Source organism: Populus trichocarpa, chromosome 1 (assembly GCF_000002775.5).
Source record: "Populus trichocarpa isolate Nisqually-1 chromosome 1, P.trichocarpa_v4.1, whole genome shotgun sequence".
Lineage (NCBI taxonomy): Eukaryota > Viridiplantae > Streptophyta > Magnoliopsida > Malpighiales > Salicaceae > Populus > Populus trichocarpa.
Window position 1 is genome coordinate 41,585,795 of NC_037285.2, and position 19,933 is coordinate 41,605,727.

The 19,933-nt window shown below is 32.2% G+C and overlaps 1 protein-coding gene across 1 annotated transcript; it reads right to left on the reverse strand.

Moving 5' to 3' along the window:
* Positions 1 to 8,581: 8,581 nt before the first annotated feature.
* On the reverse strand, positions 8,582 to 14,021 carry LOC18095505 (probable beta-1,3-galactosyltransferase 14). The gene is made up of 7 exons (XM_006370107.3): positions 13,421 to 14,021; positions 12,644 to 12,796; positions 12,458 to 12,540; positions 12,241 to 12,340; positions 11,544 to 11,657; positions 9,207 to 9,349; positions 8,582 to 8,924 (listed from the first exon to the last, which is right to left on the reverse strand). Exons 1-7 carry the CDS (start codon positions 13,795 to 13,797, stop codon positions 8,839 to 8,841), a joined length of 1,056 nt encoding a protein of 351 aa, XP_006370169.2. The 5' UTR covers positions 13,798 to 14,021; the 3' UTR covers positions 8,582 to 8,838.
* Positions 14,022 to 19,933: the final 5,912 nt, after the last annotated feature.

The window sequence follows — 19,933 nt, forward strand, 5'->3', positions numbered from 1 at the left end:
AAGAACATGATTTCTTTATTAATGTTTTCTTGAACTTTCTTTTTCCTTGGTTCTTACTACAGTCTCTGTACAAAATTCAACCCAGAAAGTTTAACTCTGTAATGCAAAATCTTTGGAGTCATTAAAAAGAAAAAAAGGAGTACTGATAGTGGTAGAAACTGGCAACTGTGGCAGTGTCAAAAAGGAGGTCAGTCTGCAAAGCTACCAAACATATCTATCATGACCAGAACATTGATTGGTACATGTACCTGTCCCTCTTTTTTTTCTTTTTTTAAGAATAATTGTATTAAAAGGAGAAACTGGAGGGTAATACCCTAAGAATTACAAAAACTTGTTAAATCTAACCAAAATATCAAGGAAATGAAGTAAAAGCTAAAAAAGAAACTAAAAAAAAGAACAGATGAGTTGATCAACTGATTTCTAGAAATTTTTTAATTGGTTAATCAATTATAAATAAAACTGTGCTAAATAAAATCTCAAAAACAACAAAAACAATGATACCTCATGACTCTTGAAGGTGCCAAATGGACATGAAAGTAGTTGGGATATAAAACCTTGGTTTGAGCTCTACCAAACAGGACTGTATCAAATTAAAAATGTTCTTGCAAGCATCTTGACGAGATCAATAAATTTTATGAAAGACTCTGTTATTTTATTTATGCTGGATGAAGTAAATCGAGTTCAGAGGGCTAACTGAGTAAGGAGATGCGTAAATCTCTTTTTATTTTTCAAGTGTGTGTATGTCTATTGAAGTAGTTGACACCATGTTGAAGAAAGCCAACCCATAAGAGTCATGCTCGTTATAGCACCCCAAACTATAACAAAAAAAGGTCACTGAAAGAATAAATATTCATGTGTTTCAACTCGTGACCCACAAAGAATACATGTTAAAGAGGGAATGATTTGAAAAACATGTTGTTTGTTCATAGTGTTGAGACGACCCATAGAGATAAGCCACATGATAAAGGAGTGCCTCAGGATGAAACCTGAGAACCAGAGAAGATGGTGCATAGAGTCTGTAGGTCTGTAATCTTTAAAAACATCTCATGCCGAGTTAATAGAGAACCTCCTGAATGAGTAACCATTCCAAACATAGTGGTCTGATAAGACATTCCCGAGGTTAAAAGTAATTGAGTTCCAGATAGATTGGAACTTTGGACTACCCGATAGAAAATTCCCAAATATCCCCCTTGATGATGTCTGAGACCTTAACATTTCACGACAGCCTAGTAGAAGTGAGCACTCTAAAAGACACTAGATAGTATAATTGTTGTTCATCTGACAACTAATAGTCCATCGATCCACATAGAGGTAGTAGTCCCATCATCAATACCGAAGATAAACTTTTCTCTATACCAATCTCTCCTAAGTAGAATCTTCCTCCATGAACGAGAAAAAGACATTGAAGAATGCCTGACATGCCATAAGTTACAATTTTGCTTTGGCCTCTCTGATCTGGACCATAATGTTTTCATATTTCTATCTGAATTCTGAGACATAAGTGGGCTAAAGCTTTTGTCATTGAGCTGCAAATTAAAAACACACGTGATGGTCACATGGTAATGGCAGTGTTGAATCCTTTTCTAAAGCTTTTGTATGTCTCTCATAGATAGCTAGCCCGTTAATTTCCATATCGTTCCCCATCCTCAATCCTTATCTCTCCCAGACACTAGTTGTGGATTAGGAATAGCCATGATTTGCTTTTTATCCGTATGATCTCTTTGTTTGAACATTGAAATGCCAGCGCTGCTCTTTTGTTGTGTTTTTGCTTTTGATTTGAGACCCATCATCTAGCTTGTGATTAACCTTGACCAATGGTTGCACTTAGTGCTGTCATTTCCCAATCTTCCATTTGAGAAGTGGGCGAGTATATATATGATGGTCTGCAACAAAAAAACAAGAGATAAAATTGGAGGTATCCACGAATTTTAATTTCTCCATGACCATTATTATTATTATTAGGTGGCCAGTACGTGGATGGATAGCAAGCAGTGAACAAGACGTGGATTAGATAGTACTTGGAATCTGGCAATTTCCAGGATGCAACATTAATATGCCATATGACCTAAGGAGAGGATGCATGCCATTACTAGGAATGTCTGGTCAGTGAGGAACCTAAGCTCGAATGGCAACAGAGTACGGAATGGATAAAGTTAAAGTAATTTTCAGACACCAATAATCATATGGGTTGCAGTTCCATATGAACATTGAAGGGGCAGTTGATATATATATATATATATTGATTGTTTGCTTGCTATGTTTCACAGGGAAGGGAAGACCCACCCATTTAGGCCTTCATGTGGGGCTCCTAAGAACACACCCATTTACCATCTGTTCAGCTAGCTATCATGCATTGCTCCTCCATTTTGCCAGGTCTCGTTTTTTCTCTCAAGTCACAACCCTAATATACAGAGGACGATCATTTTATGAAGCCTCACGCCTCGGTCATAACTGATATGTCTTAAAAAAAAAAGGTAGCTAGCTGTTATTGATAATTGATAGTTAACCCACTTTGTTGGGCCATGAAATGGTATAAATGTCAACTGAAATCACATGCATAAAAGCATGCAAAGATTTTTAATGTCCTCTCGAAGGGCGCATTGGATTCCTCTCTGGATAGAGAGAGATTGGATGATAATTAACACAAAGGGATGAGGAGGCTGTTGTTTTGTCCCCAAGTCCATTTTTGGTCCAGTCATTGTTTCTTATATATCGATGGCATTTTCTTACAGTCTTTTAAGATTTACTTCATTTTTATAGTTGTCTCCCTACTTCAAGAGATCCCTTCTACTGAAGAAACATTTGGTTAAATTTCGAGTGAAAATCTGAAGAAGTCTGTCATCCAAGTGAGAAAGAAAGAATCACTGATCATGAAGGGCAGAGAGTTCCAGATAATCAAAAACTCAAGGGAACAGTACTGAGTATATATTCCCTCTCCCTCTCCCTCTCCCTCTCATATGATGGAGTAATTGAGGAACTACAGAGGCACGTGATGCCCATTTAGTGAGGGAAGAGAACACAATCATTCTGGCTTCCCCTTTTCTTGTGTGTGCAAGCTCGTGGAATTATTGTATTTGGTGTGAAATGCAATTAGTACTTTCTTAATTTGTTTCTTTGTGGTTGGTTGATTACCATGAAAAGAATTTAGTGAGGAAACTTCCTCTGATTAGGAGGAGACATCTAACAAATCTTGACATTATTAAACTGCTTGAACTTGAGAATATAGCCAGTGCCATGCCCTAGTCATTTCTTGTGTGATAAAAGAGAGTACATGAAGTTAATTTTAAGCTAACAAAATTAGAAACCCTAGCAATGTCAACCCTTAAAGGAATTGTAATGACTAGGCCTGCTTCAATCAAATATAACGTGCCTCGGGAGAGTAATTGAGGCTGTACTGTGTTGTGATTATAAGTTAATTTCTAACGCCGGAGAAGAAGATACCAGTACTGTCATGAATGTCCTTTCTAGTATCATGGAATTTATTAATTGAGGAATAAAGAGAATATGTTTGCGTTTGATACAATAATGTTTTTAAAAAATACATGAATTGATTAATAGTAAAAATTAAGAGCTATGAATGCTAATTAATTATAAACTACAGAGAAAAGTTGATTTTCCTAATAAAAAGTAAAAAGTAAAAAGTAAATACACATTGTAAATATTCTATAAATGTAAGCTGCATAGCGTGATCTGCTTAACTCTATTATTGATGCAATAAACAGTGAAATAGAGAAAAAAACGAAGGTAATAAAATAAACCATTATCAGAGTGAAGTTTTATTTAATTATTTGAGAATTAAAATAAATGTTCAAATGATTTAAATTTCTTTAGTCAAAATCCACATTTCTTATTTAGCATTTCTTTTTGATAAAACATGTCTTTTTTTTAATTATTAAGAACATGGTTTTTTCAACAAAAACTAAAGGTAATTAAACTAAATATTCACAAGAATTCTAATAATTTAACAAATGTATTTCTTTAGTCAAAATCTCTTTTTTCTTATTCATTTATATTTTTATTTTGAAAAAAACATTTTTTTTATTAGAGACATTTTTTTTAAATAATAAATTATCATGATTCAAAAAGCAAGTTTCAAATAATAAATAATAAATCATGTCTTGATAATTTTTATGCGCTTGTATAAATTGTTTTTAAGAATAATTAATTTGTGAAAACTATATAAAAACTCACAATAAAAATATAACAAAAAATTATACTTTATTCTTATTTAAATACTCAAGTGCAATTGTTTTTTTTTAAATGTGCATATTAGATTCATTTATAATTATTAATAAATAACTTTATATTACGATAAAAGCTCTAATCTTACTTAAAAAAACTATCATAATCAAATAAATTTTTAAATATCATTGTAATTATTTATATTAAAATATAAAAAAATTAAAAGCCAAATATATGAAGTCCATGTGCCTCTAGCCTTTAAAAAAAGAGGCTAGGTACTGTTGCCTGCGTGCCTGGCCTAAAAAAAAAAAACCTAGGTGCACTTGTTTATTTTATTTTATTTTAAATAAGTAAATAACATGTTATTCATCAAGTATTTTTTTATTTTAGAATGGACAACATATCATCAGTCCGAGCAAATAATTTATTGTCTACTAAAACATATTCTGGACAACTTCAGTGATAAAAAAGTAAGGATTTCAGTTTTAAAATTCTTAAAATTTAGATTTCCATTTGTTTTATAAAACACTAAAAAAACATCACAGGAATCTTAATAACTCTATTTCCAACCCCAAAATATCCTTTAATTAGTCTAAAAACTGAAAATCAAACCAAATAAAAAAACTATGAGGACCCCAATCTATTTTTTTTTTGGCATGGTTTATAAAGAGCAAAATCACCCATAATTAAACTCCCATCTTCAAAATAAACTAATTAACATTAAAATTAGTACTCTATCTCTTTTTTTTTTTCAGTGGCCTTCTCTATTTTCTCTCAGCAACAAGAGACCTGAACCTAAAGAAAATAAAGTTTTAGTCTTGAAACATAAACACCTAAGAAATAAAAAATCTCTAGGACTAAATTGAAACTTTTGAAAATTATACCGTAGAGGAACAATACAATCCATAATATTTCGTTTCTGGGTGAACATTACACGCCTTATGGTGAAATGCCCATCTCTTTTAATTTACAGTATAATTTTCTTCTTAATATTGTTTACCTTCCTCATTTTACCGCAAGACTTGCATCCTCTCATCTTTGCCAGTGCCATCAATCGGGTCTGGAGTTAGCCCACACTTGTCTTTTTTACCATTTCTAGGGAGCAAGAGAAAAATACAGCTGAAGACTCCATTCTTTTCTTCTTACAAAGAGTGAAAATCCGAAGTTCAAACATGGCCGTATGGCATCCAAATGGTACAATGAAAAACAAAAAGACAAAAATAATTGTAAACTGACAATAAAAGGACAACCATGGAGACCATGGCCCAAGTGCTCCAATGATTGAAAAGTTTGCTATTACAGACCTTGATTTGCAAAAAGAAAAAATAAAATAATAACAGGAAAATAAAGGGTGGCGGCAAAGCAATGAACGAGGACATTTTGTGCCAACTCCTTCCTCCGACTTAAAAAACCCATCTCCACGGGCCATATCCCCAGTGGACTGCTACAAGATAATTGATAATGGGTAAATAAATTGACTTCTCAAGGTCTAAATTGAAAGAACCTGGGCATGATGGCAGTTTTATGGCCCAATCAAATGCTCCATCGTTCATAGGCTTTTAATGTCAGAAATTCCCTTCAAAGTTCAGTGGCCCTCCTCTCCACTCCCACTATTTTATGAATCATTTGCAAATCACTTTGTTATCATCACCTTAATTGTTCTGTTTGTTGTTGTTGTTGTTGATGATACTTCACTTCAACTACACTCTTTTCGAAATCTAAAATTAGCATTGATTGATTCTAGAGGATGTAATCTAGGCTGAAAAGTTTGGTTGAAAGCTGATGTTCAGTTTAACCTGTATTTGTGTAATTTTTTCTACTAAAAGATCTCGAGTTCAAGCCTCTTTTATATATATATAGTCACGAGCATTAAATATAAATGTGAATTTTCCCATTTCACGTGAGAAAAGAAATGAGTAATAAGAGAGTTTCATTTTCATACAAAAGTCTTGTCAGGTTTATACCCAAGTCATACACCGTTAAGAAATAAGGATAGAACTTACAGATAGATTCAGGCAATTCAATCGATGGTTTTTCCTGCCGATGCCAGCAAATCTGATTTTTATTTTATTAATGGAACTGAACGTAACTCTATTATTAACATGCAAAACCACATCCATTCCTGGCATATATCAAGGTAAGAACTGAAGGATCTGCTAACTCAGTCAGCCACATGAATGGCTGCTGTGAATATGCACAGGCAAATGGGAAGCGATCATGCATGGACCCCTAACACATGGACACCCATTTGATGAAACGAAACAAAATGGATGTGAAATGGGAAGCAATCGCATGGTGCTTGTAGCTGTATTTCTGAGAGGAAAGAAGTTGACATGTTATTTGTCCACCGACAAGTCTTTTTCAGGGAAAGTTGTTTTCACTTCCTAATGATGTTCATGAGTATCAATCGTCTAGACAGTTGTTAGAATTTGAGTTAGCCAGAAAGAAGAAACGCAGAAAGCAACAGGGCGGCATCTCGCAGTATCACATGGCAAACACTTGAGTAAATTATTGAGTGGATAGACTTGAGCACATGGCAAACACGCCCCAATGACAGCAATAGATCATGAGTTTAAGAACTGGTGCGTAAGCATATAACACCCCAGAGACAGCAAAAGGAAATAATTAATATGGTCTGCTGTTCTTAGCTCGGCCAAGAAAATTCTTAGCCGCCTTGAGTGTTTTCCTTTTAAATACAAGATTTTTACATTTTTCCATCCAGTAACAGATACGATTTTCTCAGTAGTTAATGTGTTTGTGTTATCTATAACAAGTATATCAGGGGCTCTACGAGAAATTTAAAATAAGAAAAAAATAAAGTTTTTGGCATTATATCTACAAGATCAAGAACCTGATTTTCACTTTGAGTATGTTCTGATTTCCAAAACCATCATTACAAGCAAGTAACCAAATGCTGTGGCTCCCAAAACCATGATTCAGCTCGAAAAGTGCTTTTATCAGAACACATCTCGGCTACATCAGGCGAGTATGGAGTCTACATTAACCCTAATCCTTCTCCTTCATTTCATCTAAGAAATAATATAGAAAAACAACAATCAATGCAACTACTCATTAACCTATGGTGCATGTCTTATGCCTGGGAGCAACATTCTCTGGCTTTAAAAGTTGCTTGAATTATATATATATATATAAGATTTGCACATCTGGGTTTGCCTACACTGCCTTCATCCAAATCCATAAAAACTCCCATAATTTGTTCTTCAGGTTACATTTGCCCTCATAATCTGTTTTTTTTTTTGTTACCTTTGCCCCCATAAATTTAGTTTAATGAAAAATCGTCACCACCAAATAACATTGATCTCCTAAAAATACATGTTCTTGACAAAAGTAAAAGATTTTTTTTTTTTTCACGCTAACAATTTACATACTTAATTGGTATGTGTTTTTGGATAGTTTATAGTAAATTCATCCTCTTTAACATATTATTTAGTATTGTGACGATGATTGTTGTTTTAAAATATTATTCGTTTAAAAATATATTGAAATAATATATTTTTATTTTTTAAAATTTATTTTTGATATTAACACATTAAAATAATTAAAAATATATATATGAAAAAACAAATTAAAGCAAAGAAAAAATCATAAATTTTTTATTTTTTCAAAAATATTTTTAAACATATAAAAACAAATGGGCTCAAAGTAATATTTCTGTATATATGCCCTGCATTTGGAATGAATATATGGAAAACTATTAACATGTGTTGTAATATAAACTTAAAGTATATAATGTAACTATGCCTCCCTTTTTTTTTTTTTCTTTTGCAGAAAAATTAGAAAAGAAATAAAAAACTTTGCAACAGATTACAATACCAATAAAAAACTTCAAAAATTTATTTATTTTTTGCTTAATTTTTTTAAATCATTTTGATGTGCTGATGTTAAAAATAAAATTTAAAAAATAAAAAAAATATTATTTTAATACATTTCCGAGCGAAAAACACCTTAAAAAAGCAACTGTTACCATGATACCAAACGCTACATTAAACAAGTAAGCTTCTCATGGGCCAAGACCTAGCCCACAGCCCTACTTATGCTCTCTAAGGTTACAAGATGCCTCCTTTCAAGGTCCGGTTCCAGCCCTTGAGAAGTTGTCCTATCCTATATTGATGGCAAATGCACATTCATGGGAATAGCATTGAAAGCTGTTTATTCTCTGGGAACTCTCTTTTCCAGAAAATGAGACAACTTGTCGCGCCTCTAAAATGCAGGGCGAAAAAACTAATTTGAACGCTACAAATCTCAAATCAGCTATCTCGATTACATGTGCCTGCCTCATAACGCATGAATATATACGGTGAGCAAATGCTTGCACACACAACCAAGTAGTCAGGCTCCATTATGCTTATGACATGGTCATTCAAGAACAAAAATCGGATGTCAAAAAATTTTATGGGACTGTATATTCAATAATGGAAGTTTACAGGGCGTAATCGCTGTCCATAACTCTCATTTCTCCTATAGTCTAAACCTACCAAAAGGTTTGTGACAGTATAAAATTTTGAAAAAAAAATAAGATGGACTGAAGGAGATGGTTAGACGTATCTGTTAGCAGCACTACCAACTTCACGGAGTATGCAATTCATAAATCCCACTCCAATCTAACTCCTTTGGAAGAAAAGGATAACCAAAATGCTAATCATCAGATTCCATAGTGGGACTCTTTGAGCAGCTCTCCTGCTGATGGAGTTCTAACAATCTAGCTTCTGGATTACAAAGCCCTGCATTATAATTAATAGGCGTCATCAGAACATATACGTTTACAGTCTCTGGAAAAATATTCAACACGGCCATCTTGTGAGAAATCAAATGATGCAGTTTTATAAAAATGATTTGACAAATTCTGCATAAAAATCTGAAGCAAGGCAGGTTTTCCTTGCATTAGAAATGAAACAAAATCATCAGTGTGTGTGCATGTTCATGCCTGAAAAGTAATAACGGAGAGTGATACTGATACTGTTCATTTTGATTCTGTTTCCTTTATGGCTGATAAAGATACCGACCTGAACATTTGGGAATGTCCCAGACTGCAATTGATGATGGTGTACACTCTGGTGAGCACAGCGCTCTGTTATCCTCATGATTAACATTCATTGCCAGAATCCATGCACCTATTGTAACATCTTCATTGCTGAACATTCGGAAACTGATAATTCAAGAAAAAAGGCGGTGTTACATGGAATGAAATGATCATCTCCAGTACATGCTGAGAATCTGAGTCTAGAAGTTCCTCAGTGTACATATTATGATTGTCTACTGCCAATTTTCCAAATATAACGTGGCATTTCATGTTCTTATGTATACAAACAAGCAAGCAGGGGACTACTCATGGTACATTCAACAAGGTATGTTCTTGCTATTTCAGGTCAGAAGCAAGGCAAGCCCCAAACAAGCTTCAGCCGGTGATGGGCCTGGTTAAGTCAACCAAAAAAAGCTTCTTCATATCTAATCCAACACAGCTTTTTCTTGGGTGACTTATCCATTGTGCCTCATTGTGTCATCTTGATTGATCATACAGTTTGTTTGAAGTGAGCAATAACCTTTTCAGTTACTTTATTTATTTATTGTAAATCAACCACATGGTTCTCTGAATGAAATTGCTTTTTTACCATGAAGAATTTGTCAAAACCAACATTTATAACAACTACAAAGATTAAACAGCAATAAACATTTTTATGCAGTGAAAAAAGCTTGAAAACTTAATTGAAAGCAAGGAATTGTGTGGAATGCCACTTTAAGTTTAAATTACAAGATAACAACTAGTTTTGAGTTAGGTTCCCCAAGCCCAACCTTGAATCAAGACCATCTCCTCAAGCTCGCTCCAACCACTAAATATTGAGCTCCACTCCCCTCTCCTCCTTTTCAAATTCTTGTTTTCAAGAATTGTAACTGTTATTTTCCTTGTGTTATAAAATCAGAAAGTTGAGACAACCTTTCGATCAGAGAAGAAATACATGGCAGGGAATAAAAATGAAAGGTTTGGCAGGTGAAGATTAAGTCCAAGACCTTGTAGTATCTTAAGTACAGCGTATACTTAAATTCCCTGATATCCAAAATACCAAATAAAATTTCAGCTTGCTTTTAGATGCAAACAATCAAGGTGGACAGGTTCATAACCATCACAAGTAATATGTGACGGCGTGGCTGAATATGACTTAACAAACCAGTTATCAACGAAGTTCCAAGGCAGTGGCGGAGCTCGAGCAATGTTTGAAGGGGTGGGAACTGAATATGATATAAACTTAAGCAATGGAAAAATTCTGAATACAAAAACAGTGGAATATCTTATTTAACAAATAAATTATGTAAAAACATTCTCTATGCAAGTTACAGCCAGATACATTTTCATGGAATTAAATAGGTTTGCTATTAATATTATGTAAAGAGTTCTAATGACTAAAGAGGTCTATTGTAAAAATAAATCCCTGACATAAAAAAAAAGTAAAAAAATTGTGGTCAATAAATAAAATTCTAAAAATACCGACCACTCATAATTTTCTGAAAATAACATAACTCTAATTTCTTCAATAAAACAAAGCATAACTCTAATTTTAATTACAATAGACCAAGTTCTTTGATTTGTTTTTCAGCATACAGTTAAAAGATGGAAAATAAAGAGTCATCTTGTGTCAATAAAGTTTGAAAAACAAAGGAATATTGGTTTGCAGCCAGTTGAGAGAGAAAACAAAAAATAAGATATGCTTTCACATTTGATTTTATATATAATTAAGGATGTTCATGTAATTTACCAAAATTGGAATCGACGAGGATACCAGTTAAGAAAGCATAACTTGTCAAAACAAACAAGTTTCAGTGACTACTGTGATAGGATCTACTTGCATTTGATGCTACTATCATATCTAGACCCAACATTTTGGCACTATGTCATCACAAACCATTCATTTGTGTGACTTCTTGGTTTTATTTTTTGGAATGTGCAAGTGATTTATGTTGGGAAGGAACTGAAATGGAACTGGAAAGGAAGGCATACTTTACATATACAGTATGCATATAAATAATTTTTGGAAGAGGTGGAAAGCACCCCCGCAGTTGTTCCAAAGTAACATGGGATATTCTCATGGTGCATGCACCATCTAAACAAAGAAAGGAAACATGATAAAACTTGAAAAATTGAAGAAAAAAGAGAAGCATGAGCTTTATCCCAAAATGGCAAAAAAGCCAATAGCTCTTGAAAGGCATTGGACAGCTTCACAATTGGTTCCATGTCCCTAAAATTGTAGCTTGAATAATCATTATTGTATAACTTATTTTAAACAAGCTTTTCAAGGCTGGCCAAACACTCAAGGGGATGTCCTGATAAAGGTAATAAGCAAGCTAACCTGTTGTTTCTGAGAGCAACTAAACTTGCGACAACATCTGCAGAAAGAGCATATATTGGACCATACGCATGAAGAAAGTACTCCTTCCCAAGCAAATAGGATAGTGGCTCATACCTGCAAAAATCAAGATTACGTGATTACTGCAAAAGTCATGGCTATATACAATTTGGGATACTAATTCTTTTGGAGATTATTAAGCCCAGTGGTATTGATGCAGTGCTTTTTGGGTAAACCAAAATCTCTAATAGAAGAAGGCATGATGATGACAACCCTGAAATGATTCCACATAAGGAAGTCTTTGAAGTGGATAAATTTTTGTATGAATATGGTACTAAATTTGGAAAATTGGGAATAAAATAAAGCTCAAATAGACTCCAAAACCTCATAAACATTAAATTCTAATCCTACAGAACATCAAATCATGAGGTAAGATTCAAGTTAGATAAGTAAAGTACCAAGAACAAACTTTTCACAGCAACAGCTCCATGAACAGCAGCATTGCTGTTAATTAGTAAACAGTTTCTTCTATAATATCGCTTCAGTAACATGACTTCAACTCAATTTTGATGTATACAATGTTAAATCTAGTAATGAAACTACCTAAATATAAAAAATAGAATGATTGATTTAGAAATTGTCATGTTTATATATAGCCATGGTCTACAACATAAGAAACAAAAGAGGAAAATGAGCTTACCATTTGAGCTTTGGATCAGTGAAAACTGGTCCCTTTTTCAAGCATCCAAGATAAGTTTGAGAGTGAGCACGCTCTTTCGCCAAAAGAGTTGAAAGACGATCTGAAGATATATTGAAAGACAGCAATGTGATTTATATGGAACTGTACTACGAAAGTTGATCTCCAGAACAATGCTACTGAATAATAACAAATATCAAAAAGTTTCACATTTACCCACCTGGCCTCAAATATATGTCATCATCAGCTTTAACATAGAACTCAGAATCAAAAAGTGCATAGGCAGCTTTAAAGAATGCTAACCTGCAAAAAAAAAAAAAAAAAAACCCAGCTGAGTACAATTATCCAATAATTAACTTGATGAAAAAAAGGTAAGAAAACCATGCAGCTCATCATCAGTACTAACGTTTTATATGGGAGCTGACTATACTGTTCCTCAATATCTAATAACAAGAAATCATCATATTCTGCAATCTCCCTTTTGAGCTCCGCCATCTTCGATTTATCATTAGTTCTACCAATAACAAACCTGAATGCCAAACCAGTGGATTCTTCCAACCTGCCAGCCAATTAACTTATAAACAACCAAAATATGATACAAAGAAAAGGCCTTATACAAGCTACTAGTTTTCAGGAAAGTTCAAAAACATGAACAACGAAAGTCTGTGAAAAAAGAAACTATATAGCACAGTTTTCTAAAAGGAAGTAGATCAAGAGCTCAGCAATAGCAACAAAATATTAGTATGAAATAGAAATCCTCCGACTAAACTATGATGTACATAATGCTTTTCAAGATCATATCCGCACCTCTCTCTCTCTCTGTTTTTTTTTTTTTAAATCTTATTCTCCTCAAAACATGTTTAGTGAGAAAACATCAAATCCTCAATTGTTTCTCTACTCATAACTAGCATATTGTGTCCTATTGAAATTGAGAAACTTGAGACCTTCTCTTGCTGAAGGCTAAATTATGTAGAACATCAGTTACAGATCAAGGTTGTTTCTTTCTTTTATTAGAGTTCTTGTTTGCTATCAATGAATAATAATAATATAAAAAAAACCTAATTCATGAAACAAGAAAACCAAGAACTCATTTTAAAAATGTGATTTCTAAATCTATAAGCAAAAACCTATCAAGATTCAAACAATAGCTATCAACAAAGAAAGAAAGAGAATTACTCTATACCGTTGAAGTCCCTGTCGATCGGATGGCATCCAAGTCTTCCTCAAGGACCGTCTCCGACCCGATGACCCGAACCCAGTTTGAATCCCAACAAACCCCATAACCTTCTGTCTCTCTCTCCTTTCCTCACCATCCAAAAGGAGGGCGTTTCCAACACCATTGTCATTATTGTTGCTATTGCTTCCCCAGACGACACGGACGGATCGCGGCGGGGAGTTATTGAAACAACGGTAGGTGTGAGAGCAGGTAAGAAAGGAAGTGAGGCCGAAGATGAAACCGGAGATCCCGATAAGAAGGCAAGAGAGAATCAGAACCGTTGATCTGCGAGAATTCGAGGGTTGTGATAGGCGGGAGTGAAAGAATTTAGGAGAAGAAGGCATTTTCTTCTGAATTTGATTTAATTATTAGTAGAATGTATGCTTTGCTTTGGTTATAAAAGAAGAAAGATGATTGCACAGACGGAGACAGATTTTGCTGACGAGTTGTTTTTTTGTTTTCTAGTACTGAAAGAAAAAGAGAGAGAGAGAGAGAGAGAGAGAGTTGTCAGTGTGGTAAGAAGAAGAAAGTGAAGTGAGGTGGAGGAGTTTCTTTCCGTTATTGGTAGTTAGTTTACCTCGTTCTTGTTCGCAAGTAGCTGTACCTTAGTGATTTCATGGATTGCAGCACCTTCTTGTTGTTAGCATCTCCTGTGTTGCAAAAGCAAATTTATATTTTAATATATTTGATATAATTTAATTAATTTTTATATGATATAATCATGTTATTAATTATATAATTAATATAAGAAATTTATCATAATTAAATATAAAATTAATAAAATAATATGAAAAAGATTCAAACTTTGAAAAATAACCAATATTTTAAAAATTTAAAATTAATCGTCTATATTTTAAATTTTGATTTTCCAATTATGATTTTTTTTTAAATTCAAAATTCAAACTTTAAAAAAATAACCATTAACATTTCAAATTTTAATTTTTTAATTTTTTTTCAAAAATACATCTCTAAAATATGCTCATATGCTTGAATATTTTTCTTCATTATTTTCTTCTCTCTAACCTTTACTTTATTTACCTTAAAGTTTGTCATGAATCATTCTAAATTTAATTTTTATGATGCCTTTTGTTTTGATGATAACATTCTCATGTTTGCCTTCCTAGTTTCTATGATAATGGTTGCTGAAGAAGAATTAAATCATCAAGGGCGGAGAACAGAGTCTCGTAACTCTGTTCAGGTCACAATATCATCAATCATTATAGAAAGAGAGATGAACTAAGGCTGTATAATGATTATTTTGCTGAAAATCCTAAATTCATTGAAAGGTAATTTTGAAGGAGATTTAGGATGAGTCGTCGTCTTCTCATTCGAATCGCAAATGCAGTGAAGCTTATAATCCATACTTTTAAAAAGGACAAATGTTGTTGGTGTTCTTGGCTTATCTTGCCTTTAAAAGATAATTGCAGCTCACATGATACTTGCGTATGATATTCCTACAAATTTTACTTATGAATATCTTCGAATTAGAGAAAGTACTGTGATAGAAAGTCTTAAAGCTTTTGTCAAAGCAATAGTAAAAGTCTTTAGTGATTGGTATCTAAAGACACCAAACAAGATTGGTATTGCTTGATTACTATCAGCTAGAGAGCAACATGGATTTCTAGAGATGTTAGGAAGCATTGATTGTAGGCACTGGAAATGGAAGATGTATGTTGGTCATTGTCGTGAACTAACTATAATTTTAGAAGCAAGAAATTCACAAGATCTTAGGATATGGCATGCATAAATCACTAAATGATATTAACATTCTTGATTGATCATCCATCTTCACTGCACTTGCTGAAGGTCATATTTCTCCTATCAATTATACAATTAATGGTCACGAATATACAATAGGATACTATTTAACAGATAAGGTTTATCCTAATTAATCAATCTTTGTTAAGACAATTCCAAAACCATTAGGAAATCAGAGAAAATATTTTGCAAGTAAGCTAAAGTCTGCAAGAAAGGATGTAGAGTGGGTGTTTGGGGGTGTTGCAATCTCGTTTTGTAATTGTGTGTGGCTTGTGCGATACTAGGATGAAGAAACGTTTGCAAATATTATAAAAGCTTGTATAATAATGCATAATATGATTATTAAGGATGAATGAGCATGAAACCTTGGATTTGAATATGAACATGGAGCAACAAACCTTGGATTTGAATGTGAACATGCAGTAAATTCTTCTATATTTGTGTCATATGGTAAAATAATAGAACTATATGAGTTTCTTTAAACTCATAATCGAATAAGGAATAAAACAACTAGCTCTCAACTCCAAAAAGATTTGATCAAACATTTGTGGCAACATCATGGTGACAAGTACAATTATAAGATTTTAACTTTTTATGTTATTATGATTTTCTAGTATTTTTATGTTGTTTTATTTCCTTATTTTATTGTTATCTTTCAAGTTAATTAATCTTAATTATTGTTGCGTGTTAGAAGAACTTATAAAAATCTTATAAATTGATATCAATTTTATAACAATATAAAATTAAACACTAACCAATATGTTAACCAGGAAAGTTTAACATATATAATTAAAAATACATTAGTAGAAAAAAATACATTAGTCAAGTTAATTAAAAACTAAAACTTTTTTCTTTTTGCATAATTTCTAACTTTTTATTTTTAAAATACGTTGCAGAAATCGAATCCAACTTAGAAATATTCATTTTCATAATTTTTTTTTCTTTCTCAATCCTTTCCAATTCTTGTTTCTTTACCTTGTTGAATCATTATAGCCTGTTGCTTTGACATAACTTTCATATCTTGTTTCTTTTGTTCCTCAGTTTTAATTAGAGTACCCTTAAATTGTTATAAAAGGTTTGATGCAGTTATCTCTTCAACTTTCTCTTTTCCTTGTTTACATTTAAGTCCTTCCTTTACAACCTTCTAAACAATTGGTCTATCTTAAAAAATCAACTATTCACTATTTTCTCATAAACTAATATAATTAGGGGTTGATGGAGTTGATAAAGTTAGACTTGCACACTCATATTGCCATTTGGGGTTTTTTTTTTTTAAGATAACCCAACAATTTTCAAATTGAAATCGTTTGCCAATGTAATAAGCATATATTTTCTGAGCATCATTAATCTGGTAAAAAAAAATAGAAAAATTCAATATGATAAAAAAATATATTAAACAATTTAACATGAAAATGAATATTAAAATTATCCATGATTCTTCGTTCATTCTACTTTGATGATGGTTTTCAATTTGGGTAAAAAATCCAACAAACTTACCAACTTCTATATTTATTTATTGCCATCTACTTAAGATGTGTACTTGGGAACAATTGTTCAAACTCCCTCAATTCTCAACTAAGTAATCATATACTCTAACCTAAAATTATTTTGTTTGTTTTTTAACTCCCGTAATTGGATCTTTGCTGTATTTAACCACGCAGTAAAAAATAAATAATCTTTATCTGGTGAGAAGTTCTTACTTCTTTATGATCTTTTTTACTAGTTGGAAAATTAAATTAGAGTATATAGAGTCATTAATTATTTGACTAAGATCACTTGGTTGAGAGATGATATATTTTGACTCTTTAATAAGAAAGTTGGTGAAAGAGCTTGGAAAATTTGAATCCATCTACATTGAAAAAAAACTTAAGTTAGAACTAAAACGTTTATAGTGGCGTCTCTACCGGAAACTCAAGTTAGAACCTCAAAAGACAAATGTAATGTTTACACATATGATTTCACTTTTCCATATAATATCATGCAAAGTCTTTTTTTATTACAATAGTGGCATCAATATGTATCATGCAATAGTTAACTCAAAATGATGACACGAGAACTTCCTAACTCATTCCATTATTTCCTTGATAATATAACTAAGATTGACATCTCAGCTTATCAATTTTTTATGCTCCACATGACTAACTATAAAAGGTGTAAAGGTTATTTTTAAGATGTCATATAATCCTTACAAGTGCAAAAGATTATTTCCTTAACTCATATACTGAGATGCTCAATTATATTTTTCTAACATAATTTCTAATAACAGTCAACCAATCTTCATATATCTCCCATACAAATATATAGATGTCCTGTAACATAGGAAAACCAAGTGGTAGGGTTGATTGACTTGAAAAGATAGAATACATAAGCCTAATAAGAAGCATAACCACATCTAAGCCAATAATGACTGAAAAATAAACTTTTTCACACAGGAAATAAATTCTACTATAAAGTATTTTGACATGACATTTACAGAGTGAAATTGCTAATGTTTAGTAATGCTAACCATCACAATAAAATAAATTGCTAAGGATTTCAAAGTTTCACTTGTAAACACAAAGGTGCAGGGTTCAAGAATATGGAGCAGCCATCTTAAGCAAAAAAAGCTCAAGGGTAGGGCATTCTTTAAATTCTTTGTAGATCTCATTCTAGTAAGACTAGGCAATACCATTTTTTCACTTGAAATTTTAGCAACCACTAATTTTGAAATTAAGTGTGTGGAGGTCTCAATATCATTAAATTGACTATGGGCAAGTAATTACAAAAATTGCCAACAACCACTATGTACTCCTCTGATATCTCTTTACATGTAAAAGCATACATTCATGTTCAATTTATAATGTTTCTCTGTAAAAAGAAGAAGAAGAGATTATGCTTTCAAAAAGCTAACACCATATTTCTTTATTGTTGAGAACTTGAAAATACATAAATTTGCATACAGATAGATTTTCTTACAGTATCATCTCTATCAAAAACAAATAATTGAGAGCAATATAAGTTAGATCCATGTCCATGGAATATAAAGTTTATCTATTATGTCAACATGACAGAATCTAGCAAAGTTTTTCCCAACCAAAGAAAAATTCAGATTTTCTTCTACGAGTTATTAAAGCTTAACTTCTTGAGTAGGCTTATGATCTTATAATATTTTGTTACTCAACTTTGCCTCATTTCAAACTCTCATATGGTTGATTTTCACTTCATCTTTTCTCTTCTATAATTTTACTGCATTCTCTCTTCTATTTTCTTTCCTTTTACATTTTCTCTTATGTTATACTATTACTTACAATATACGCTTCAAATCAATCCAAAAATCACCAAAACTAACACTCAAATTTTGTAGAGACTACCAACAAGAGAAAGCAACTAGTTTTTTTTGCAAAGTAAAGTCTAATAAAAAATCATCAAATATATCACAATTAAAAAAAACCCTTTTTCAGAATTGTCTCGCTAACTAAAATAACTTAAACAAGCTAATTGAAAAGGTAAATCAATAACTGATGAGCAATTAATTGATGAGCAAGGGAAATAATCACCTGAAGTGAGAAACTAGGGAACAACTACAAATAATTAACAAGCAAGGACAATTGAATGGCAATTGCTTCTTATTCTCCCAAACCAAAATGAAGCTAAGACCTAGGGATTTGATTTTTAAAGGTTTATTGTTCTTTTTTAAAGAGGAAAGCAAGGGACAACTATAAATGAAAAAGTTGTTGGCCAATGTGTATATGTACCTTATGTTGACCTTTAGGTCATACGTTTATGTGTGTGTGTGTGTGTGTTTTTTTTTTTTATGATAGAATAAATTTTAAACAAGTTGATACAAATATCATGTCATTAAGCATGAAGTTTTTCATGAAGAAGTCCAAGAAGGAAGTATATTGAAGAATTAGAATTAAATATTCATTTTTAGTGCTTGATGTAAATCCTTTATCTCATATTGATAGAATAAAATTAAAATGAATGTATACACTTTACTATGCATACATTTAAAAGGATTAATGAAACGATTCTAAGAGTTCACATAGGTTAAAACTAATAAATCTAGAATTCTGCATAAAACGGTCGATCATTTGGTGATACTAAATGAATTGGTCGACTGCTTGTTTATTCGTGATGAACACCTGGAAATCCTGCAGGAACTAGTTAATCGATTGGTTGACACATTTGAACTAGTCGACCATTTCAGCTGTCAGTGGAATTGCAATGGCTATAAATGACTAGTTTTTGCTAGAAAGTTATATATAGCTTGCTTAATTGTAAAATTAAGAAGGAGATCCAAACCTATATGATATACAAGCTATTCTAAGTGCAAAAACACATTAAAATCATCAATCATTGATTATACTCTAATTGGTGCTATTAAACCTTCATATTCTAACACAAGAGTATTTAATTTCATTTTCACTACACTTAAATATCTCCAAATTCTTTAAGTGTTATCTTGTGAGATATAAAGATATTAAAGCTTTCATTTGTTTTATCCATTATATTGAGAAAGTTATTTATGATAACAAGAATTATACTTGTAAACCTTTGAGAGTCAGGTATAAATTCTTGGTATTAGAGATGTAATTTCACCAAAGAAAAATCTTGAAGAGGGCATATCTTCAAGTGGGAAAATCTTGGTGTAGATTCATCAAGTGATGACAAATCTTGAAGAGAGAATATCTTCAAATGGTGTAAAAAGCTTGGGGTTGACTCATCAAGTGACAATTATAA

Excerpts from the sequence above, each read along its gene's own strand:
- LOC18095505 (XM_006370107.3), bottom strand. The coding sequence starts at position 13,797 with ATGCCTTCTTCTCCTAAATTCTTTCACTCCCGCCTATCACAACCCTCG. Across the intron at positions 11,658-12,240 it reads ACTGATCCAAAGCTCAAATG|GTATGAGCCACTATCCTATT; the intron begins GTAAGCTCATTT and ends TGATTTTTGCAG. Across the intron at positions 8,925-9,206 it reads GGACATTCCCAAATGTTCAG|GGCTTTGTAATCCAGAAGCT; the intron begins GTCGGTATCTTT and ends ATTATAATGCAG.